This window comes from Periophthalmus magnuspinnatus, chromosome 5, assembly GCF_009829125.3.
Source record: "Periophthalmus magnuspinnatus isolate fPerMag1 chromosome 5, fPerMag1.2.pri, whole genome shotgun sequence".
In the NCBI taxonomy this organism is placed as follows: Eukaryota; Metazoa; Chordata; class Actinopteri; order Gobiiformes; family Gobiidae; genus Periophthalmus; species Periophthalmus magnuspinnatus.
The window spans coordinates 14,377,926-14,402,512 of NC_047130.1; the positions used below are offsets into that span (position 1 = coordinate 14,377,926).

Consider the following 24,587-nt stretch of genomic DNA (forward strand, 5'->3'; position numbering starts at 1 on the left):
TACTACTACTACTACTATTACTACTCTACTCCAAACACAGCTTGTCTGTCTCAGAAGACACTACATTAGAACAGAAGAGTTGGTTCGCGAGTAAAACTCTTTACGGAACTTTGCGGGTGAAATGCTTAGGATTTAGAGCCCTGCATCTCTGCCCCGCCCACAGACTCAGAGTCAGCCAATCACAGCCCGCCTCAGCATCACGCACGTTTCACACGCGCCTTATCTGTCTCTATGGAAACGGGCCAAAAACACAAACACGAGCACGTCCTGGGACATGAAGAGCCACAAATCCCACTGTAATAATCATAATAAGAATCAGATTTCTGGAGTTATCTGAGCTTTTAATGTGAGAAATGTGATTTGAGTGAATTGAGTTCAGACCTGAGCAGGTTTGGATGAGAGACATTTAATAAAAAGGACAGACAAATGAGACAGGCATAAAAATTAAATTATTTCACAGCAGCCTTGTTTATGTTCCAGCTGCGAAAAATCACTGACACGTGTCATCAGGTGGTTTTGATAACCACATCTTTGTTTTTGATTATTATTATTATTATAATTTTTTAAATATTATTCTATCTGACTTTAGAGACATGTGGAAACCCCCAAGCAGCAGAGTTTTGTTTGAAACAGGAGGCAGGAGAATATTTGAAACCTGAGACACAGTGGGATATTCTGAGTCTTAAACAGAGTCTGAAGACGAGTGTTTTTGTGTTCCCTCTGACAGCTGTAAATCTCACATGTACCGCACTGCGGCTTTAAGCAGGACAGGACTCTTTAACCGAGAGTGAATATGAGGAGATAACCTGAGGCCTATCACTTTCTGCAAGTGCACAAAGTCTCTCTGTGAAAGACCCTTGTCCAGCTGCAGGAGTGAGCAACTTTACACTAGAGGAGTACTGTTAAAAACATGTAGGCCTGTCCTGTGTTGGGGAAGTTACTTTGAAAAAGTAAGTTTTCAACAAGTTACTCCTGATGGGGACATCAGGAGTAACTTGTTGAAAATGTAATATATTACACTGCTTAGTTACTGCCGCAACAGTAACTTACTTATGACTCAGACTCAGAGCACATTCTAAATAGAGGCTTTTATTTGACTCATAAACAGCTCAGACAAATATACAAATATCTTTTTGTGAATGCAGCGGCTCCCCAAACCTCAGACACCTCAATATGTACACCTGTCTCCCCAGACTAACTCTGGACCTGGTTTAGACCTAGTTTAGTCCTTATTTAATCTTGGTTTAGTCCTGGTATAGTCCTGGTTTAGTCCTGGTATAGTCCTGGTTTAGTCCTTGTATAGTCCTGGTTTAGTCCTGGTATAGTCCTGGTTTAGTCCTTGTATAGTCCTGGTTTAGTCCTTGTATAGTCCTGGGGGGAGGTGCACTTAACAAAATGTCTGATGGTGATTTACTGTAGACATCAGTTATAGATTTTTATTGTTGAAATATTTAAAGGCACAGCGACACCTCATCACAAAAACAAAACAAAAACATGACCATCGAGTGCTCTTCATATCCTCCATGAGTCTGCATCAGAGCAGCTTCTTTGTGCTGACCACACAACTGTGCAATATTTATTTTTATATTTATACATGTAAAGTGGGAAAAATTTGGCAAAAACCTGCACCACAACATCAGAAATAGAACCAGCATCTCTACAAATGTTCATGTACAAAATGTCTCCTTCAAAGTCCACCTGTGCTTTTCAAAATGTACAAAAATCTGTGCTCCATTTGGCTGAAAATGGTCAGAGTATGAGTTTTGGCAATTCATCAGAGATACAAAAGGATGGGAGGGCATCTGACACACAGGGATACAGGGGCATGGGAGGGCATCTGGCTCTGCTGTAATGGCACATATATTGTGGTTTCATATTGTATTTTAGGCTGGTCCCAGTTTGGAGATGAGTTCGTCGCAGATCTTGGTCAACTCCTCGATCTCTTGATTCTGAAAATGAAAACAACAAAATTATTTCACAAAAATGTCACAGATTTCATATCATTTATAAATAATACACAACTACCTGTTTTTTTTCAGAAACTAACGTAACACTGCCCTCAAGTGTTCACATGTGGAAACGTGGTTTTCAATCTTTTATTGTTTACAACTATGAGTTTTAGTCAAGGTTTAGTCCTGTTTCAGTGTTTCAGTCATGTTTTAGTACCGGTTTAGCCCGGGTTTAGTCTTGTTTAAGTCGAGGTTTAGTCCGGCTTTAGTCCAGTATTAGTCCAGGTTTAGTCCAGGTTTGATCCAGGTTTAGTCCAGGTTTAGTCCAGGTTTAGTCCAGGTTTGGTCCAGGTTTAGTCTGGGTTTAGTCTGGTTTAGTCTGGCACTTTGTTTTACAGAGTGTAATAGTAAAAGTCCACACAGAAAGCTAGTTTGTCCCTTAACCATAGCCCCCGAGCAAGACACTTCATCCTCAGTTTGACCCTGATGTGAGTGATGTGTGGTGGTCAGAGATGAAGGTCAGTCTGCCCCGGGGCAGCTGTGGCTACAGAGGCATCCAACAGTGTGGAATAACAGTAAACCTGATGCCTCAGGATAAATATATTACTATAATGTGTCTAAAGCCTCATTATCATTATGAATAATTAAAGAGGCGATATTTTACTTCTATGGGGTATTCACTGGTAATACATAACGTATTCAGATCACCATGTTACCTTTTGGCCCAAAACAACGTATTAATGTGTTTTATAACTTTCACTTTTGTTTTTGATGCTCTGAGTCTCTCCTCCCTTTCCTCTCCACGCTACGTCACTCCCCCTTCAGAGCACTATCACAACACAATCAGCTGCATCCCACAAATGAAACTACTGCTCATCACATCAGGTTTGTCAAGTTGCTGTGTATTATTTTGTATCATGTTTTTGTATATTTATGGAGAACTGTGTGGGAGCATAGGTGACGTAGGCTTATGGGCGAAGCCTTGGACAAACTCGTACTGTAACTGTAAGGAGGGTTTGAATAGGGCCTGGGAGAGATCACTAGATTACGGAAACATGCATGGATGACATCTAAACCTCTTCAGACATGCTTTTGATGAGGCATTAATAAAGTATTGTGTGGTTAAATCCTCGTTATCATTCTGAACATTAAAGAATGTATACGGAACCTTCTGCTGCACGGCTCTCTCCAGAGACTCTGCCTTCATCTGCTCCTTCCTCAGACTCGCCCCGAGAGCCACCGTCTCAGAAGCTGCTTTGGAGCGCACCTGAGCTATCTCCTGGTTAGCTCTGAAACAGAAAAGACTGCAATTAAATACTCCTACTACGACTTCTACTGCTACTACTGATAGTACTACTATTACTACTAAAACTGCTACTCAGGTGTGTTCTAGAGCCACAGTCTCTGCTGCAGCTTTAGACCGGATCTGAGCGATCGCCTGGTCAGCCCTAAGACAGAATATACCACAAATTAATACTACTACTAGTATTACTACTACTATTATTAACACTCATGCTAATAACGCAACATTTGTTTCATACTTCTAGTATGCATGAGAATTCTTGTTGTAGTATTAATAGTACTAGCAGTAGTAGTATTTGTAGTAGTACTCCTAGCAGTAGTATTTGCTGTGGTAGTATTAGCAGTAGTAGTAGAAATGATATTCAGTACTTGTGTAGTTTTTCCTCAACGTGGGCTTTGAAGCAGTAGTAATGGCATTATTAGTAGTACTAGTCAGAGTAGCAGCAGTTGTAGTATTAGTAGTAGCAGCAGTAGTACTTGTAGTATTTATAATATTAGTAGTATTTGTAGTATTAGCATTCTAGTTTCATACTTGTCTAGCTTCTCCTCGGCGTGGGCCTTGAGCGTCTGGTATCTCTGCTCCTCCTGTTTGATCCTCTGCAGATACTCCTGAGCACATCTCTTCAGCACCTCCTCATTCTGCGTTCACAAAATCAAACCTCATATTACAACATCTGCTCGTTCTATACAAAATCATATATATGTGATCAGAGTAAAAAAATATATTCAAAAATACTGTAAAACACACATTTTTAGCTTAGCTCTTAGTTTAGCTCTCGGCTTAGCTCTGATCTTAGCTCAAAGTCAAAACCGAAGATGAGTTGACCTGGTTTATGGTTAATATCTCAAAAATCACAAAATTTATCGTGGTGAATAATTAGGATGTTCTGAATGCATGAGGTAAGTGAAGAAGCTAGGACTAATTTCTAGACCTAATCTGTTGTCCTAAACTAGAACTACTTTTACTCCAAATCTACCTCATGTTTAAATTGGGTTAGCTAGTTGTCACAATACTCAAATTTCAAACTTCAAAACAAATAGACTCGATACTCAATACCAATTCCGACACCATAATGATAATAAAAACACTCCTTCTTTAGACAATAGAATGTGATTGTGTACTCCCTCAGTGTCCAGTAGGTTCCATAGTGGTCGAGGGTTGTATACTAGTCTATGTGTCTTATACTTACTGATACAGCTCAAGATCATTCTAAATCTATTCAGGAAAGGTACATTTCTATCCTGTCAATGGGACTTTTTAGTATCAATACCTGCAAAAAATTAGTTCTGTACCTTCTTGAAACCCTCGAGGACCCCCTTCATGTTCTCGTATCGTCTGAAGAGCTCCGAGAAGGAACGTTCCACAGACGACAGGTCCGACAGAGCCTGGTCTCTCTCTAAGGTCAGCTGACGGAATGACGCAGAAGAGGACAGGGACTTCTGCTGACGGTCATCCTCTGTACCACATAGAGCAAAACAAAAAGATTGACTGTCTCTCCTCTGTACCATTAGACAAAAACTAATCATATCAAACCCATATATTCAGTGCTCATCGTCAGCACTATAGAGAGAGAGAGAGATGTGACATGCATTCACTATTTATCTTCTGCATCATCAGACGGGCAAACAGAATTCATAAACAAGAATTCAATGTTCTTCCTCTACATCAATGCACTCAGAAAAGCAATATATAAGACATGTATTCACTGTCCCTCCTCTGCACCGTCAGAAAGGCAAACGGTACAAAACTTCTAGTGATCATCCTCTGCATTGTCTTAAACAGATAAAATAACTATTCATCCTCTGCACCATGATTAGAGGATGATCCAGTGTACCACACACAGATAGATCCATAATCATAACTAAACATTCACTATTGATCCTCTGCCCCATCAGACAGGCCTACAGCAGGAGAGGGACTAGTGATCATCCTCTGCATCATCACAAACAGATAAAATATATAAAACCAGTATTCCTTTATCCCTCCTCTGCACCGTTAACCAAAGACTAATTATATCATAACCATATATTCAATGAGCATCCTCTGCACCATCACATATGGAGGCACAATACATGTATTTGCTAACCCTCCTCTGCACCATCAGACAGAAACCACTCATAGCATATCAGATACGGAGGTCCGATACATGTATTCAATATGCTTCCTCTGCACCCCACACAGAAACAGACAATATCATAACCATGTATTCACATCCTCTGCATCATCAGACAGGCAAACAGCAACTCAAAGCTAGTAATCTGAATAAGTATTTTTTAGTACATGTATTTAGTTACCTGTCAACACTGTATATAATGCATTCACTGTTGATCCTCTACATCATCTGCCAGGAAATCCAGTAACATAACCACATATTCTCTGTCCCTCCTCTGCACACATCCAAGCTTTGACCAGCAGGAGGCAGTAACTCACCGATCATCTGTGCCACCGTTTTCTCATATTCAGCCACAATTTTCCTGAGAAGAAAAAAGTGTATTTATGTATATGTGTATATAGTAGTAGTAGTCATGGATGGCAGTAGCAACAGTAGTGGTAGTTGTAGTAGTAGTAGCAGTAACAGTAATATTTGTAGTATTTGTACCTCATCTCCAGCACCTCAGCTCTGCTCTCCTCGTACCTCCTCTTCCACTCCTCCACCTCAAGCTCTTTAGTAAGGATCTGAACAAACATCACCAGAATATAAATACTTTTACTTAAGTACCTCCTTCCTGATGAGTGTGAGCAGAATACAGTATTAGGATAAGTAGTATGTAGTAGTAGAAGTAGTAGTAGTAGCATTAGTAACAATAGAATACCTCCTCCCTGATGAGTGTGAGTAGAATACAGTAGTAGTATAAGCAGTATATAGTAGTAGTAGTAGTAGTACCTCTTCCATGAGGAGTGTGAGCAGAATACAGTAGTAGTATAAATAGTATGTAGTTGTAGTAGTAGTAGTAGTAGTAGTAGCAGTAGTACCTCCTCCCTGATGAGTCTGAGCATAATACAACAGTAGTATTTAGTAGTAGTAGTAGTAGTAGCAGTAGTACCTCCTCCCTGATGAGTGTGAGCACCGCGGCCTTGTCCATCTCGCTCAGAGGAAGTCCAGTCTGAGGATCTAAACTAGGAATTTGGACCAGGGTCTTCTCAGGTTTCATTGAGATCTCGTCCTTTCAAAAACAAAGCACATTTATTATCTCTTATGTTTTACTCTGAAGTTTCACATGTTTTTAACGTGATTTACTCTGAGGTTTTTACCGTGTTTTCAAGAGGAGTTTCATATTCACACTCACCATGTCCTGTTTGGTCCAGCAGGGGGCCTCCTCCTTCTGTGCTGTGCTCTCAGAACCTTCAGAGAAGATCAGATGTAAAAAAAAAAAAAATCATTATTTATCTAGTATTGTATTATTATTAGCTTAACTTCTCTAAAAATTCATTTGAAATCTGACTAAACTTCACTGGAAGTAACTTTCCAGATCCAAACCTGGTCCTGGTCATAGACTGTATATATAAATAGACGTGGCTAACCTGTTAGCTGCTGCGCTCCAGACAAGAAGTGAGCTTCTGCTCCATCGACTGGCTCCAAATTATTTTACATTGAAAAAACTGTCAGCCCCTCTCTCTGTAACTGCTGCTGTCAGACTTGCCATCATCTTAAATTGTTGGTATTAACTCGCTCTACATTATCCTGGGTTTTTTATTTCACTATTTTGTCCCTAAATCAAGATATGAACATTAATAACAGACTAATCAGGTGCCATCTTTCCCTGAGGTCACTCCTGTTAGCGTAACAGGTTTGACTGAGTTTCTAAGCACCCTGCTAAACCAACAGTGTGGGATGGAAGGGGCATCAACAGCCTCACTTCTGATTGGCTCTTTGGTTGCTTTGCTACTCGTGGTTGGAATTCCAAATATGGAACTAAGCTCCAGATTAGCCCCTATAACTGCTAGTCTCGATGAGCTTCATTTGGAGCTGAACATTGTGGCTGACGTCATAGTCCACTTCTTTACACAGTCTATATGTGTGAGGTTACCTCGCTGGACTCTCCTCAGACTTTACCTTCATTGTGCTGCTCCTTTCTCCTTTGCTCCTCCTCTAGACCTCCCTCGATGGTGCTTCTCACCGCTGTGGAGGCCAGCTTCTCTTCATCTGTGGCGTGGTGCTCCCTCTGCGTGATCTCTGGGGTCCGTACCACTACCTCCTCCTGCAGGAAGGCACAAGTACCGCACTGAAAGCCAATGCAATCAGATCTAATAATAAATAATAGAGGCTCTGTGAGTGTGTGCAGAGTTTAGTCCCCACACTGTGAGAAATACCTCTGTTATGTCCTGTGTCTCCTCTGTGTGCGCCGGGACTTTACACGAGCTCCTCAAAACATAAGAAAGTCACATTAAAATGAGTCCATGAAACAGCCCACAAACAGGGGCAGGCTCCTGGTTTAGACCTGGTTTAGACCTGGATTAGTCCTTGTCCAATTTAAGATGAAATGATGAGTTTTCAACTTTTTTTTATATTTGCAATGTGAAATCAGACGCTCTGCTGTTTGTGAGTGGAACCAGAGGAACAATTTTTGACCATCATGTTGTTTGAGGTAATGAAATACTGTGATGAAGAAGGACAGAGACGGATTTACAATGAGAAACAAGTTCTGTTGCTACATTAACCTCAGCTTACTATCACAACTCTGCTACTACTACTTCACACCCACAATCATAAACCTAATTACTGAGCTTTGGATTTCAGAGTTAACATCTTTGAGTAATGAGGTTAGGGGTTTTAAGTTGTTTAGGGCCCCTTATCTACTTTGCAGTGATAAGTAATCAAAAAACTAAAATAATACGTGGGATTTTTGTACTTCAACTATGGGCCAGATGTCACCTTTTCAGTGTACTTCTACTACTGCTACTGCCTGCAAACTGAAGTGTCATACTTCCACCTCTGACATTTAACACACACACGTGCACACTCATATTCACATGCATACACACACACACACACATATGTAGAGTGATCACAGAGTGGACGATGATGACAGAATGACTGATCACTGTTAAAATGGAGAGAGAAAGAGTGAAAAAACTTGCAAGAGATCGGGGGGAAGGAGATAGTACTTACAAGAGCAGACAGAGGAACTCCCCCTGGTGGTGAGTCCTGGAGCAGCAGAGACAAGAGACGCACAGAGTTAGAGACAGAGGACAAGAGACAAGTGGGAAGTACTGGTGCAGTTTTAGTATCACTACTGCAAAATGTACTGCAGTTACAGCTCTGAGACTTTAGCTTGCGCTCAGATAGAAGAATATGTCCTTTTCAGAGACAGTTTGTGAACCTGCCACCAGTTTAAAAGCTTCTGAAACATTTTAGGCCTGTAAATGAATTTTGGTGCCGTGCTGCGACTAAACTCAGACCAGTCCACAGTGAGGCTAAAGGATGGACTGCTGCCAGAAACAAAGACAGTTTGTTTTTGAAAAAAGTAAAGAAGGAGGATTTTGTGCAGATTCCTCATGTGCAGAACAGAGTGATACAGTAATATCATAGAACAGAGTGATACAGTAGAGCTCATGCAGAGTGACGTGCAGTCACTGTAAACTCACTGAGATGGTACACTTACACTCACTTATACACACTGACATACACTTATACACACTTTTTGAGGACTCACATAATTAAAGAAGGGGGTGCTTTACGTCTATGGAGCATTAAAGAGAGGGATATTTTACTTTGATGGGGTATTAACTGCTAACAGATAACATACTGTAAATTTTGGACTATAGAGCACACCTGAATATAAGCCGCACCAGCTAAATTTTAAAAGAAAATCAATGTTGTACATGTATAAGCTACACCTGAATATAAGCCGAAGGTTTTCATGTTGTAACAAGAGATATTTAAACAGAAAGACACTGAAGGTACACTGAAGTTTTTTTTTTTTTTTTAATTTAAGACACACTTTTTTTAAAAACTGTGCCTGAAAATCTGCAATATGGCACCAACATGACAATAACATGGGGTGAAAATACTTACATGTTGAGAAAACAAAATAGCACCAATACGAGCCATTTGCATGTATTTCCTCTGAACGCTTTTGTCAATCTTTTTACATTGACTAAGTCCTTCCTGCTGCTGCCTCCAACGTCGCACCATCGATTCCTTAATGTCAAGCTTATGTACAGTGGCTCTATTTCCTTCTTTGATGCCAGATCAGCTGTCTTTTAACTTAAAAAACGCATCATTTGCATTTTTTTGTGTGTTCTCTATGATGAGGGTGTGTGCATGATGTGCAAAATGTCAGTTCAAACTCAAAACTAGTGTATTCTTCAGCGCATAATCTTTCCCCACGAGTGCCCCCCGGTGGCCGTTAGCCACTAAAAATCTATAAATAACCCGCACCGTTATAAGCTGCAGGGTGCCAAACGTGGGAAAAAATTGCGGCTTATAGACCAAAATTTACGATATTTAGATCACCAGGTTTCCTTTTATTGTTTTGAAAACTGCATTTGAACCATACTTCAGAGTCTCTCGATTAAACCTGCATTTGACCAACCCTCCAGAGATTCTCAGAACTTGAGCTAGCCTTGGTCAGGACTACCTTAGCTGGAGCATTAGCCTACTGTGCTTGTTTTGACTTTTAATGGGGAAGTGGTTGGACAAAGCCCACCCAGACACAGGGAGAACACGCAAACTCCACACAGAAATGCCCTACACCGTCTATAAATGGAACCTGTGATCATTTTGCTGCGAGGAGGGAAGGTTAACCACTCCTCCACTGTTCTGTATCCTGAATATTCCATCTCAGTTTGTATTTTCTGCTGCAGTTTGTGATGCCTGTGTTTACATCCCATAATACTCGAGACAGGAAGTCCCACCAAGGATTTCATTTAAACTTGAGCCAATGTTATTTTCCACAGACGGAGATTAGAAACATGTGTGAGAGGAGAGTGCTGTTACCACGGTAACAGACCAGAGACAGAATGAAAACATGTGGGAATGTACAGGTTTATGTGCCTTTCAGAATACAATTATGTCTCCATATATCATTTAAACAGACAGAGGAGACGCTGAACTTTGTGCCAGTTTTTGTTTGATGTGGATAGGTCTAGTAATTACAGAGATATAAACAATAAACAAAGATATTAACCCGTTAGCCCCACCCCATAAGAATTCTCTGTTCTGACTGTGCTCACTCCTGGCCTACTGTGAATGAACAAAACTTTAAGATAATTGTGAACTCAGTTAATCTCTCAACTTTTTGTGCAAAATCAAACTCCTAAACTGGACCATGGACTCTCGAACTGACCACAGGCTCCTGAAAATGTGCTGTTTAAATCCATTTTGTGTTTTTTTCTTGAGTTTTCAGAGAATCTTAAAATGCTAATGTGTGCATTGTGTCACCATGGTAACTGCTGAACTTTCCACCAACAGAGTTGGACGCTGTTGTGTATTTTGTGTTGATTAGACTTTATAGTACATTCCATTCATGCCCAGATCAACTGTGATTGGAGTTTGAGCTCTGTAGGCCAATGCCTGTGGTCGTGAGAAGATGTAGAAAAACAGGCACTTTTGTGGTATGGGTGAACCATGTGGAATTTGGCGAAAATGTGGATGTTTTATGAAAACCCATGTGTCTAGATGTGGCATGTGAAATCTAGGCTCATTTGGACAAAAAATGTAGGCCGGCAATGTATGGCCGACTTCCTGTTCATCATAGGGCAGTGCAATGATCAGCCTTTTTGCTTGACTCCTTGCGTGTCGCTTCCCAATTCATTTGAAAATTTATATTTTTGTAGGTACATGCAGAACACCCCAGCGTCATGTCACTGCAAAGTATCAATAGGGAGAAATGTCTCTTATCATGTTCTACAATTTGGAAAGCACCTTGAGGATTTCAGTTCTATAACTAATCAAGTCCAAGTCCTAGAACATCAGTCACATGTCATGTCTGAGTCTAGTCTCAGTTCATCAGTCAGGTCCTGAGAGTGAGTCTAGTCCCAGGTCATCAGTCAGGTCCTGAGAGTGAGTCTAGTCCCAGTTCATCAGTCAGGTCCTGAGAGTGAGTCTAGTCCCAGGTCATCAGTCAGGTCCTGAGTCTAGTCCCAGGTCATCAGTCAGGTCCTGAGTCTAGTCCCAGGTCATCATTCAGGTCCTGATCATCATTTCATTTGAAAAATGCCCTTCAAAAGTCCGACTGAGTGCCACTGAGGCAGAACTATGGACAGCACAGCAGACAAAATGTGTTTCTTTGCTTTTTAAGCCTATTTTAAAACATATTATTTATTTGTTTATTTTAGCTCAAAATAGTTTTATACAGCAAAATGGAAAGCTCTCCTCTCCACAGACTGGACATGTACCTTGGGCTTGGGACATCACCTGGCGCTATGGAGGCAAATAAATTTTCTAGTACCGTAGTAAAGACATTTCCAGGCAAAGCAGTAACATCTCCATGGAGACAAGCAGATGGAAGACCCTTTAGTGTAAATGTTACACAGAGCAGCTTTAAACTGGGATTAGGGTTGTCAAAAGTATTGAAAAGCAGTTACTAATTGACACTAAAACTAGTTTAAAACTACATAATCCTTTGAGCTTGTATCCATAACTCCCATTCACAGGATTGAAATATTCTGAATATCGTTAGAATGATCTTGAGCTGTATCAGAACAAGTATAAGACACATAGACGAGTATAGACTCATGGACCACTATAAACCTGGACACTGAGGATTACACAGATATAAGGCCACATAGGAATATAAAAGAAAGTACCATTTAATGTGGAAAATCACATTCTATTGTCTAAAAGTCTTTTTTAATCATCATGGTATCGTAATCGGTATCCTAGTATCAAAATCGAGTTTGAAATATAAAAATCTTGCCAACACTACCCTCTGATGTAAAGTCCAGACTCACCTGATGTTCTGGTCTTCTCTCTGTCTCTCTCTGTCTCTCTTCTCTCCATCCTCTGCACCTCTGCTTTTCATCCTCTGCTCTCCTCCCTCCTCCTCTTCCTCGTTTCTCAGACTTTTCGATGCTTTAAACGGGTCCACCAAATCATCAAACTTCTCCGGGTCAAAACTGTATGAGGTTTTGGGTTTTCCAAGTTTACTTCCTCCTCCAAACGGGTCAAATTTCGGGTCATCCCAGCGGCTCGGGTCCAAATCGTATGCTCCACTTTTTGGAACATCGTCAGTGACAGAAGGAGGCGGAGATGAAGGTTTTTGGGTATTTTCTTTGGGAATTTCTGGAACTTTACCCTCAGATTGTACGTCCAAATCCTCCTCTGCACTTTTCGGTTTTGAAATCTTCCCTTTGTTAAAAGTTTTTCTCTGTCCCAGTTTTTTGGGAGGTGGTTTTGTCACTGTTTTATCGTCCAAACCAACTTCCAAAACAATGGATTTTGCTTTCAAATCTTCTTGTGGATCTAATTCTGGAAACGTTTTGCTGGTGGGTGAATTCTGAATTTATTTGACGCCCCCCGCTTTTGAAACGGGTTAAAACTATCGTCAAAATTTTCTGGATCGAAATTGTAAGTTCCCTTTTTAGGAATTGGAATGTCGTCAACGTTGGGAGGAGGTGGAGATGTAGAGTTTGGTGGATTTGATGTTTCTTGAACGGGGTCCTGCAGGTTCAGAATCCGATTTCATGCCCCTTTTCTCCTCTCCCAGTTTTGGATTTTTGATTTTTAAACTTTGCCAAATTGTTTTTCTTGCTCCTAATTTTTTGGGAGGAGGTTTGGACACAGTTTCCGTTTCATCCAATGTAAATTCTAAAACAACTGGTTTCGCTTTCAAACTCTCGTCTTCAAAATTTGTAAAAGATGAACTCGAACCACGGAGGAGGTGAGTTTTGGATTTTTGAACCTCCACTCGCAAACGGATTAAAACTTTCATCAAAATTCTCTGGATCAAAATATAACTTGCATTTTTGGGAATCGGAATATCATCAAAGTTCAAAGGAGCGGGAGAAGAAGAAGAGTTTTTGCAAATTTGATGTTTCTCAGGAATTTCAGATTTTGGACTTTCGTGTTTTTTCATCCAAATTTAGATTTTCTGTTTGCTTTTAGTTTTGGTTGCAGTTTTTTCGGGGTACACGTTTTTTTTGGAGGTTTGGTCACTGTTTCTTCGTCCAATCCAAATTCTAACACAACCGGTTTCATCTCCTCCTTTTGAAAATCTTTATCTATCTTCAACATTTGCCTCTAGTTTAGGTAAGACGTTGTTGTTGGTGAATTTGGAATTTTTGACCCTTCGCTCATAAACGGGGTAAAACTTTCGTCAAAATTCTCAGGGTCAAATTTATAAGATCCAGTTTTAGGAATTGGAATGTCGTCAAAATTTGTTATTTCTTGAGCAATTTTTTTGGAGGCAAAGGTTTCAGCGTTTTGATCTGAAATCTCCTCCTCTTTTAGCTTTTTGAACTTTAATTGTATTTTTTGCTTCCCAGTTTTTCCGTAGGTTTGGTCGCTGATGTTTCATCCAAATTAAGATCTAGCTCTTCTGTTTCATCTCCTCTTTTTCAAAATCTTTTTCTGATTCTAAATTTCCTTCTAGTTTCGGTATTTCTGAACTTGTAGCAGTCACTGTTGGTGAATTTGGGATTTTCGACCCTCCACTTGAAAATGGGTCAAACTTTCGTTCAAAATTCTCTGGGTCAAATTTATAAGATCCAGTTTTAGGGATTGGAATGTCATCAAAATTTGACAATTCTTGAGTGACATCTGGAGAACTTGTTGGGGATTTTCATCCAAATTTTGTTTTTTTAATCTTACTCATTGCCTTTCTGTTTTCCTTGCTTTTTCAAGGGAGATTCATCAACAGGTTTTTTGCTCAAAATTAAAATCCATTTCTGTTTGTTTTGGCTCCTCTTCGTCGTCTTTCTTCAAACCCCATTTGAGCTTTTAGTTCAGGCATCATGTCACTCACTTCACATGGAGAATTTGGAATTTTTGACCCTCCGCTCGAGAACGGGTCAAAACTTTCATCAAAATTCTCAAGATCAAACTTATAAGACGCTTTAGGAACTGGAATTTCGGTTTTTGATGTATCGGAATTTGATGTATCTTGAGCAACTTCTACAGATTCTGTTTGAGGTTTTTCTTCCAAATTTTGTTTTTTAACTTTGCTCATTGTCTTTTTGATTTGTGTTTTTTCAAGGGAGATTTGGCAAACAGTCTTCTGGTCCTAAATTAAAATCCATTTGTCTTGTTTCTTCTGTGTTGTCTTTTTGACTGTTTAGTTCTGGCATTGTGGTTGCTCGCTCCACACGGAGGAGGGGAATTTGGAATTTTTTGACCCTCCGCTCGAAAATGGGTCAAAACTTTTCATCTATAATTCTCTGGGTCAAATTTGTAAGACACTTTTGGAATTTGAATTTCAGTTTCATCAAAATTTGACAGTTCTGGAACAACTTCTAGAGATTTTGTTGGAGATTTTTCTTCTAAATTTTGCTTTATTAACCTTTGCTCGTTGTCTTTTTGGCTGCTTGTTTTTTCAAAGGAGATTTGGCAACTATTTGTTGGTCCAAATTACCATCCATTTCTGTCCATTTTGATTCCTCTGTGTCGTGTTTTTTAATGACAAGTTCTGGCATTGTGTTGCTCGCTCCACACGGAGGAGGAGAATTTGGAATTTTTGACCCGCCGCTAGAAAAACGGGTCAAAACTTTCATCTAAATTCTCTGGGTCAAATTTGTAAGACACTTTTGGAATTTGAATTTCAGTTTCATCAAATTTGACAGTTCTGGAACAACTTCTAGAGATTTGTTGGAGATTTTTCTTCTAAATTTTGCTTTTTAACTTTGCTCGTTGTCTTTTGGCTGCTTGTTTTTTTCAAAGAGAGATTTGGCAACTATTTTTTGGTCCAAATTACCATCCATTTCTGTCCATTTTGATTCCTCTGTGTCGTGTTTTTTAACGACAAGTTTCTGGCGTTGCATTGCTCGCTCCACACGGAGGAGGAGAATTTGGAATTTTTGACCCGCCGCTAGAAACGGGTCAAAACTTTCGTCGAAATTCTCGGGATCAAACTTATAAGACACTTTGGGAACTGGAATTTCTGCTTCGGCATCGTCCTGTTGGAATTCTTCAGGTGGATTTTGCATTTTGAGCGGAGCAGGTTTGGACTTCTGACTCTTGCAGAATTCATTGTTTTGGGTTTCGGAGTTAAGAGGCAACTTGTCAAACTCGTTATCAAAATGTGGTACTAATCCTTTGCCTTCTCTCTTCACATCTGGTAATATTTCTGTATTTTTTGGAGCAGAATCTGTTATTTGTGAAGTAATTTCTTGAGACTCCATTTTGTTCTCATGTTGGTGCATTTCTGGAGCAGGTGAAGGCGAGGTTGTGACTCTGATTTGTGGAGACACAGAGGGGGGCGGGGCTTTTTCATCATAACATTTTTCTATTTGGATTTCCAGAGGAGCGCTCCCTGGAGGTGTAGGCAGATCTCGGCCCATCTCAAGGCTGAAAACGGGGCTCTGATCTTGGGATACAGCGGAGACAATCAGCCTCTCCTCCACCTCCACATCTGCAATAGAGAGAGAGAGGAAGACGGTTTACAATCAAATGTGACGTCACAGTCCTGGTCGAGGGCCTATTTAGTCCTGGTTTAGCTATAGTTTGGTACAGACCTAGTCCTGGTTTAGTTCCAGTTTAATCTTGGTTAAGTCCTGGTTTAGTCAATCAAATTGTGGATTTAAGACATGTGTAATGTTTACAGTCTGTTCCTCTGAACCTCTCCTCTGCTCCTCTGACCCTCTCCTGTGCTCCTCTGTCATGATGCCTGCATTTCCTGTCTCCCTGTGTGCTCTCCCCCTCCCCTACCTGTCTGCCTGGAGCTGGGCGGAGTTCCTGACTCCTCCCGCACGCACCTGGAGCGCATCAGCGCAATTACCTTCACCTGCTGCCGAGTATATGAGGGCTCGGCAGAAGGCAGAAGACAGAAGCAGAAGACAGGGAGCGCTCCCTGGCTCCCTGTGTGTGTTAAATTAACTATTAAAAACTGAAATTCTCCACTTTGTAAATAAATACTGTGAACTTGCCCTGAGTCTGCACTCCTTGGCCCGCACTAGCCGTTATGACATCCTCTGACCCTCTTCCTCTGCTCCTCTGACCCTCTTCCTCTGCTCCTCTGACCCTCTTCCTCTGCTCCTCTGGCCCTCGCCTCTGCTCCTCTGACTCTCTCCTCTGCTCCTCTGACCCTCTCCTCTGCTCTACTTTATGAATAGAAACATGCTGAGATCAAAAGAGAAGTCTGCATAATAAAACTATCCAAACAGATGTGAGCACAGCTGGAGGTGATGTCTGATTGGCTGTTTGGAGTCATATGACCAGCTCCTGTTTCTAGGTATAATAAAAGAAATCAGTTCAGATCCATGGGTTTCTCTGTGATGACAAATTGAGACTTTTGCCATAGTGATTAACTATTTAAAACAAAATATTACTTTTGAATGGTCAGTAGTCACAAAATGGCGACTATAACAGAAGCTGAAAACTATAAATTCAACTTTTTGTCTAAAGAAAGAGTTTTTATTATCATCGTGACATCGGAGTCTATTCCTTAGTATCAAAATCAAGTTTGAGATTTCTAGTATCGTGACAACATTTTCTTCTCGCTCCTCTGAACCACATGCCTCAGAGCCCTGTCACTGGGTTATTCCTGTAATATTGTGGTGATATTGTGGTGACGTGATGTTGCTAGGAGAGCTCCTCTGTGGCTTTATACTGGAACCTCACAGTCCAAAAACAACAAAACACTTCACTCGTGTTTTCATTTTCCCAAACTGGATTTCTGGGACCTGTGTCATAATGTTCACTGTTCATTTATCTTCCAAATATACTATAAATTAGTACTAAACTAGTACTAAACCAGGACTAAACCAGGACCTAAACCAAGACTAAACAGGACTAAACCAGGACTTAACCAGACTAAACCAGGAACTAAACAGGACTAAACCAGTACTAACCAGGACTAAACCAGGACTAAACCAGGACTAAACCAAGACTAAACAGGACTAAACCAGGACTTAAACCAGCACTTAACCAGAACTAAGCCAGCTTTTAATCAGGACTAAACCAGGACTCACTCAGGACTAAAGCAGTACTCAACCAGGACAAACCCAGGACTAACCCAGGACTAAACCAAGACTTAACCAGGAGTTTAACCAGGACAACCAATGACTAATTCAGGACTAACCCAGGACTAACGTAAGACTAAACCCAGTACTAACCAGGACTAAACCAGGACTAAACCAGAACTAAACCAGGACTAAACAGGACTAAACCAGGACTTAACCAGCAATTAACCAGAACTAAACCAGCTTTTAATCAGGACTAAACCAGGAGTCACTCAGGATTTAAAGCAGGACTAAGCGGAACTAAACCAGGACTAAACCAGAACTAAACCAGGACTTAACTAGAACTAAACCAGCTTTTAATTAGGACTAAACCAGGACTCACTCAGGACTAAAGCAGGACTAAAGCAGAACTCAACCAGGACAAACCCAGGACTAACCCAGGACTAACCCAGGACAAAACCAAGACTTAACCAGGATTTAACCAGGACTATCCAAGGACTACGCCAGGACTAATCCAGGATTAACCCAGGACTAACCCAGGACTAAAAAAGGACTAAACCAGGACTGAACTAAGATTAAACCAAAACTAAATGAGGAATAAACAAGGACTAACCTAGGAGGACTAAACCAGAACTAAACCAGGACTAACCCGGAACTAACCCAGGACTAAACCAGGACCCAACCAAGAGTAAACTAAAACTAAATGAGGACTAAACAAGGCCTAATCCAAGACTAACCCAGGACTATACCAGGACTTTTGGGGTTAATTTTAGCGTCTTGTTTTTGCAGAAATCTGACTTCCTGCTCCTCAGTCACACAGGAAGTCCCGCCCACTGGTCCTCTAATATGTTTGTGACCGTTTTAGGAGGAAGTGCGTGATATTTACAAAACACGTGTTAAAACTGTCATTACTCTGGAGGAACAAAGCCAGCACCATTTTCCCTCACCTTTGACCCCTGACCTCTGCCCCACGAGACAAACAGAGCATAAACAAAGAGCTGAAGCTTTTGTCAAATGCAGACACACACTTCACAGGGACACTAGAGCCTATACCTGAGGCCTGTCAATCAAAAGTCCCGCCTTAAACCAGGACTAGAACAGGACTAAACCAGGTCTAAACCAGGACCAAACCGACACTAAATCAGGGCTAAGACAGGGCTAAACCAGGGCTAGCACAGGACTAGAACAGGACAAAACCTGGACTGAACCAGGCCTGAACCAGGATTGAACCAGGACTAAACCAGGACCAAGTGCGAATGCAGACTACATCATTCACCTTTCACCTGTATTACACGCATTCCACCTTAAACCACAGCACATTCCACACCTGGCAGATGAAGCATGGCGCTGGAATGTGATGTAACTGGATCCTCTGCTGTGTCAGTCCACCTTAAATATTTAACTGCTCCACCAGGTCTGACTCATTCCACCTTAAATGTTCCACCTTGTGTCTTTACAAACTTCATGAAAAGCACTGAGCGACCTCAGGGAAAGAAGTCACCCGATTGATCTATTATTCATTTTCATATCTCATTTAGGGACAAAATAGTGAAATAAAAACAGGTTCATGTAGATCGGGTTGATACAAGCATTTTAAGGTCGGAATGACGAGCCTGACAGCAATATTTACAGAGAGGGGCCAAGGTTTGTCAATAGAAAGTGAATTGGAGGCGGAAGCACGCCCATGCTCACTTCCTGTGATGGCTAGCAGGTTAGCCATGTATATATATACAGTCTGTAGCATCACGCTTATCACTGTTTTATCACATCTGCACTGTATACGTGACCTCTCTACCTGTAGCTCCTGAACTCACCCTGACGGAGGTGACACTGTGTTGTGTTTGTATTGTCACTCTCTGTGTTGAAGTTATCTGATGCTGATTCTTATCATAAAGTATTTTACCTGTTGGGTTTGCTGTGGTCTTTGTTGTGGTCTCCTTTTCTATTGGACCAGGGATAGCAGAGGGAGGAGCGTTTACGTGAGGAGGCGTGTGCACATGAGGAGGAGTGTGCACGGGGCTGGCTGCCTCTGGAGTATCATAGGGTCCATCTGAATCTGAGCTGTAAGAAACACAAAAGTTTTTATTTACATTGTGTATCAAAAATCAGATACAAATAGATACTAACTAGTGTGGAAACTAGTTACAGTACTCATTGTTTGCAATGTTGGGACTTTTTATCGATACTAAAAAAGTCTCATTCACAGGACAGAAATAAACCTTTCCTAAATACCATTAGAATGATCTTGACCTGCATCAGAACAAGTATAAGACACATAGACTAGTATACAGCCATGGACCACTATGGAGTCAACACGCTACTAAAATTTCAAAATCAATTTCGATACCAAGATATAGACTGGATTCTCGATACCACGATGATAATAAAAACACTTCTTTAGTTAGTAGAATGTGATTTTCAGCATTAAATGGTAGTGCTTTCTTTTCTATTCCCATGTGGCCTTATATCTGTGTAATCCTCAGTGTCCAGGTAGGTTCCATAGTGGTCCTTCGGTCAATACTAGTCTATGTGTCTTATACTTGTTCTGATGCAGGTCAAGATCATTCTAATGGTCAAGATCATTCTGAAGATATTCAGGAAAGGTTCATTTCTGTCCTGTCAATGGGACTTTTTTAGTATCGATACCTGTGAGCAATAAGTATCTAGCTGCGATATTAGTTCTAGTATCGATTAGTATCTGATTTTTGATATTTTTATCAACCCTAGTACTGAGGGAGAGTTCTCCATCAGCTCAGGGGGGAGGTTTTAGTCTCTTATTTCTGTGAAGGAAAAACTGAATGGGATTTTTTCATCTTAAATAAACAAAGATAACGTTAGACAGAGATAAGGTAATCCACTGATAAAAGACTTCAACACAACCAGAGGATTGTGAAGCTCAACCCTCCAAACGTCTGCTCCACAAATGTTAAACCTTCTTATTATTAGTTTAGTCGGCTCCACAGACTTGTCATATTAATCTTATGGCTTAAAGTCCTTTCAACTGACAGCAGTCATGTCTTTCAGGTTGAATAATGGTACTTCTTTCTGAAGCTATTGTGAAAAAATCATTTGACTTTTGTTTATTTAAAATGACAGAGAAGCCACTTGTGTCAGTGTTTGTTTCATGTGGTTAGGTCCAGTGATTACACAGATATTAACCATAAACCAAGTCAACACATCTGCAATCTGACAGTTACACAGAAAACTCCATTTGAGAATTCTGACCTGTCTTCAGATCAGGTTAAATCAGACTTATTCTGTAAACTGGACTTTTCAGATCTTTTAATTCTAGTCATTTCTTCTCATTGAGCCTGAAGTTGCATTTGGAATGATTCAGGTTTGAGTAATCTTTAATCACTTATTTTCAAGACACCATTTTGTTGATCTACCCCCGCTTTCATCTCCACCATTACACGCCCACTGTGACGTACGGACTTCCCTCTCCAGTTCCTGCTCCTATGATATTCATAGGATTCTGTAGCGTCACAAAGTCATTTCAGTACAAAAAAATCTACTGCTCGCTAGTGTGATGTACAGCATAAGGACGCTGACACCATGCAGCGCTTTGTTGTGATGCCGTTTAGGTTGACATCAGCTCCCATTGGGCACCGCAATTTCCAAACGCAGTCAGCGGACTTGTTTCTTTCATTAAGTCATTTTAGATGAATATTGTGATTTAAAATGTACAAATTATAACATAATCACAGGTGTCAGAGAAGTACAATAGGGCTTATTTAATTAATTACTCTCAAAGTGATTTCAGATTAAATAACGATGCAAAGAGACAGCAGAGACACAGGAGTTGGTGTCTGTAATAAAAGACTCATTACACCATAATCACTCCATAATTACAATACCACATAACTGCAGTCTGTGTGTACTCTGTGTGTACTGTGTGTGTACTGTGTGTGTATAGTCTGTGGCCTAGAGGAATGCAGTTTTAAGGAACAGAAGTTAGACCAGTTCTGCCTCTGAGCTGCAAAAAAACTTAAATATGAAAATATACTGGTTTAGTCCTGGTTCAGACCTGGCTGAGTACTGGTTTAGACCTGGTTTAGACCTGGTTTTGAGCTGGTTTAGACCTGGTTTAGTCCACGTTTTAGTTATGATCTCGGGGTGTACCTAATAATGGTTTCAGATGGAGTTGATTTGTAAACAACCTTACGCGTTTGAAAAAGAGGGAGGGGCTAAAACCACGACTCTGTTTCTATAAAACCACAACACTTCACCTGCGCGTAAACACGTCACAGCGCCTGCGTAGACGTGACCACACAAACACCACGTGGCCTGACGCAGCATAGACCCCTCACCTGTGCGCACCTTTACCAGAATATTCACCCCATATATGACCGGAGAGTGGACACGGTGTTACGTAAGGGCCGTGTCAAAACAAAACAGAACATAAATCTTCTCAAAGAGTGTTTGATGCTTAATAATTACGTCAGAACAATATATATTTTTGGGCGCTTCTCAATCGCGGTATTCGGTACTCGGTGTCGGCATCTCCTCGGTCGGTCGGTCTGTACTCACTCGTCTCTCTCCTCCGCGGCGGCTCCTCTCTCCCCGAGCGCTGTTTCATCCTCCAGCCGCTGCTCCTCCGTCAAATCCGCGTCGTCCTCCGCTCCTCGCACCGCTGTCCATGTCCATTTGGCCCAAGACACCGGGGACAGCCACGACATATCTCCCCCCCGGTCCCTCTCCTCGGGCTCTCTCTCTCTCCACTAAATGCGCCCTCCTCTATCGCTATTTCATTTTTTTTTTACGTCTCCTCTGCGTTTCCGGACCAAAAGCGCGCAAAATGTCGTCTTCTTTCGCTCCTCCCGCTTCAAACCCGAGCACAGACAATCAACCCAAAGTTATCTCCAGCGGTTTTACGCGCGGTGTCCTCGGCTGCGCTCTGATCAGCTGGTGTCCAAAACGCTCCGCTCCTCTCCAAAACCTCCACCGAACCTCTCCCTACGCCCAGGACGCTCCACAGCCGCTTGTTTCAGGGGTGGAAGCAACAGGAGCAGGGCTAAACCAGCTCTGCTTTGGTGAGATCTACCCCCCCTACGCGGAATGGTTCACTCCGCAGCGCTCTGAGTTTATACAGAGAATAAAACGACAGAAGATCAAGCTCCGCACCGCACTTTGGAACCACAGGAACTCAGCAGTACTAGACTCCGTGCTCCGTGTTCACACATACAGACCTACAGCCTTATATTTTGGTTTGTATACTGTCACTCAAGAAGAAGTACAAAGCAGTGGTCCAACAAGTATTAGGGAAAAGTACTACTCAAGTAATAGTAACTTAAAGAGTAACTGTCCGGGCGTGAAATCTGATTTGGTTTTGAAGGAGCTGCAACAAACACAAATGTTCAAATCATTTTATATTGTTAACATAAAGTTCAAGTCACTTTAGACTTACTCACAGTGGGAAGAGACCTGGTTTAGGTCTTTGGTCCTGTGTTTAGTCTGTGTTTAGGCCTGGTTTAGTCCTGAGTCTTTCCTCTAATAACACAAGGGGATGTGGTCTCTGGTTGTGTGTTTTTGTCTGATTTTAGCTCAAGTCACTTTAGACTTACTCACAGAGGGAAGAGTCCTGGTTTAGGGTCTTTGGTCCTGTGTTTAGTCCTGGTTTAGTCCTGGTTTAGTGCTGAGCTGGCTCTCCTCTGTAATAACATGAGGGGCTGTGATCTTTGTTTACATCTGGGCTTAGTCCTGATTTAGTCCTGAGTCTCTTCTCCGTAAAAATGTGAGGGGCTGTGGTCTCGTACTGTGTTTACATCTGGGTTTAGTCCAGGTTTAGTCATAGTGTAATCCTGGTTTAGTCTTGATTTAGTCCTGGTTTATTCCTGGTTTAGTCCTGGTTTATTCCTGGTTTAGTCTCTGTGTTTACGTCTGTGTAGTTTCTGTCAGAGGTTCCACGTCTCTGGGTCACACCTTCATCATGTCTGAGGGAGGAGGACGCTCAGATGTTTTTGCAGACGGAGGAGGAGCTTTGGACTTCAGGGAGAGGCCACTTTCCAAAAAACGTTTTTAAAAACACAAAACACCACAAGACCCGAGTGTGCAGATGTGAGAGTGGGCGGAGCAAATACAACATTACTCAAGAGGAAGGGAAAGTCTGAGAGTCAGAGCCGGGACTCAACATCAACAGGACCACACATATCTGGACTTCAGAGCACCAACAGAACTAAACCAGGTCTAACAAAGAACTATTCCAGGTCTAATCCAAGTCCAACGTACAGGACTAAACCCGGGCTAAACTAGTACACATGTGGATTAAAGTGGACCAGCCCCGTGGACCAGTGGTACCAGTGCCACAGGTTGAGAAACACTGGTCTAAAGAGTCTATTTGAAACCATTTAAACAACAGAGAGAGAGAAGGAAGAAGAGGAGAGGGAGGAGGGAGAGGTGGGGTGGGGGAGAGAGAGAAGTGAGAGAGGGGGTGAGAGAGAGCAGGGAGAGAGACAGAGAGAAGGAGGAAGAGGAGAGGGAGAAAGGGGAAGGGGGAGGGAGGAAGAGGGAGAAGGGGGAGGGAGAGGGAGGAGGAGGAAGAGGGAGAGACATGAGGGAGAGAGACAGAGGAGAGAGAAGGAGAGGAAGAAGAAGAGGAGAGGGAGAAAGGGTAAGGGGAGGGAGAAAGAGGGAGGAGGAGGAAAGATGAGAGAGAAATAGAAAGGGGGAGAGAAAGGGGGAGAGAGAGGGAAAGGAGGAGGAAAAGGAGAGAGGGAGAAAGGGAGAGAGAAAGAGGGGGAAAGAGAGAGAAGGAAGAGGAGGGGAAGAAAGAAGTGGAGGGATGGAGAGAGAGGAGGAGGCATTAGAGGGAGGAGAGAGAAATGAGAGGGAGAGGAGAGAGGGAAAAGAGGACACAGAAGGAGATAAAGAGAGAGAAAGGAGACAATGGAGGGGGGGTGGAGGAAGTGAGTCAAAAAAGAAGAACAGTAGAATACAGATGGCATCAAAAGTTTGGGCCTTTATAGTGAAAACAAAAAAAAATTGAGCTTTTAAGAAGATTCAAAAACCTCAGTCCGATGATGTCATGGGGGGGGGGGGTATATGTGAGTAAATGCATGTGTGTGAGTATATATATGAGTATATGTGAGTATATGCATGTATATGTACAGTATAGTCCTACATATAGAACTGAGAGGCTAAAAAGTGCCTCCGAGTCAAACCACAGAGCTACACAAAGGAAAACCATCATCATTCTTCTACTGCAGGAGCTCTGTGTGCACATGCATACACATGTGTGCACGCGTGTTTGTATGTGTGTGCCGATTTGTTTGCACGTG

The 24,587-nt window shown here is 41.6% G+C and overlaps 1 protein-coding gene across 1 annotated transcript; it reads right to left on the reverse strand.

The window, feature by feature from the left end:
- Window positions 1-1,073: 1,073 nt before the first annotated feature.
- LOC117370933 (transforming acidic coiled-coil-containing protein 1-like) lies at window positions 1,074-22,297 on the reverse strand. The gene is given in 17 exon segments (XM_055221844.1): window positions 1,074-1,949; window positions 3,118-3,238; window positions 3,784-3,890; window positions 4,545-4,708; window positions 5,683-5,726; window positions 5,852-5,928; window positions 6,297-6,416; window positions 6,540-6,595; window positions 7,307-7,451; window positions 7,564-7,615; window positions 8,363-8,398; window positions 12,148-12,700; window positions 12,800-13,274; window positions 15,170-15,222; window positions 15,225-15,761; window positions 19,214-19,371; window positions 21,841-22,297. Coding segments are annotated over 17 exon segments (2,913 nt in total). The 5' UTR covers window positions 21,990-22,297; the 3' UTR covers window positions 1,074-1,883.
- Between the last annotated feature and the right edge of the window lie 2,290 nt (window positions 22,298-24,587).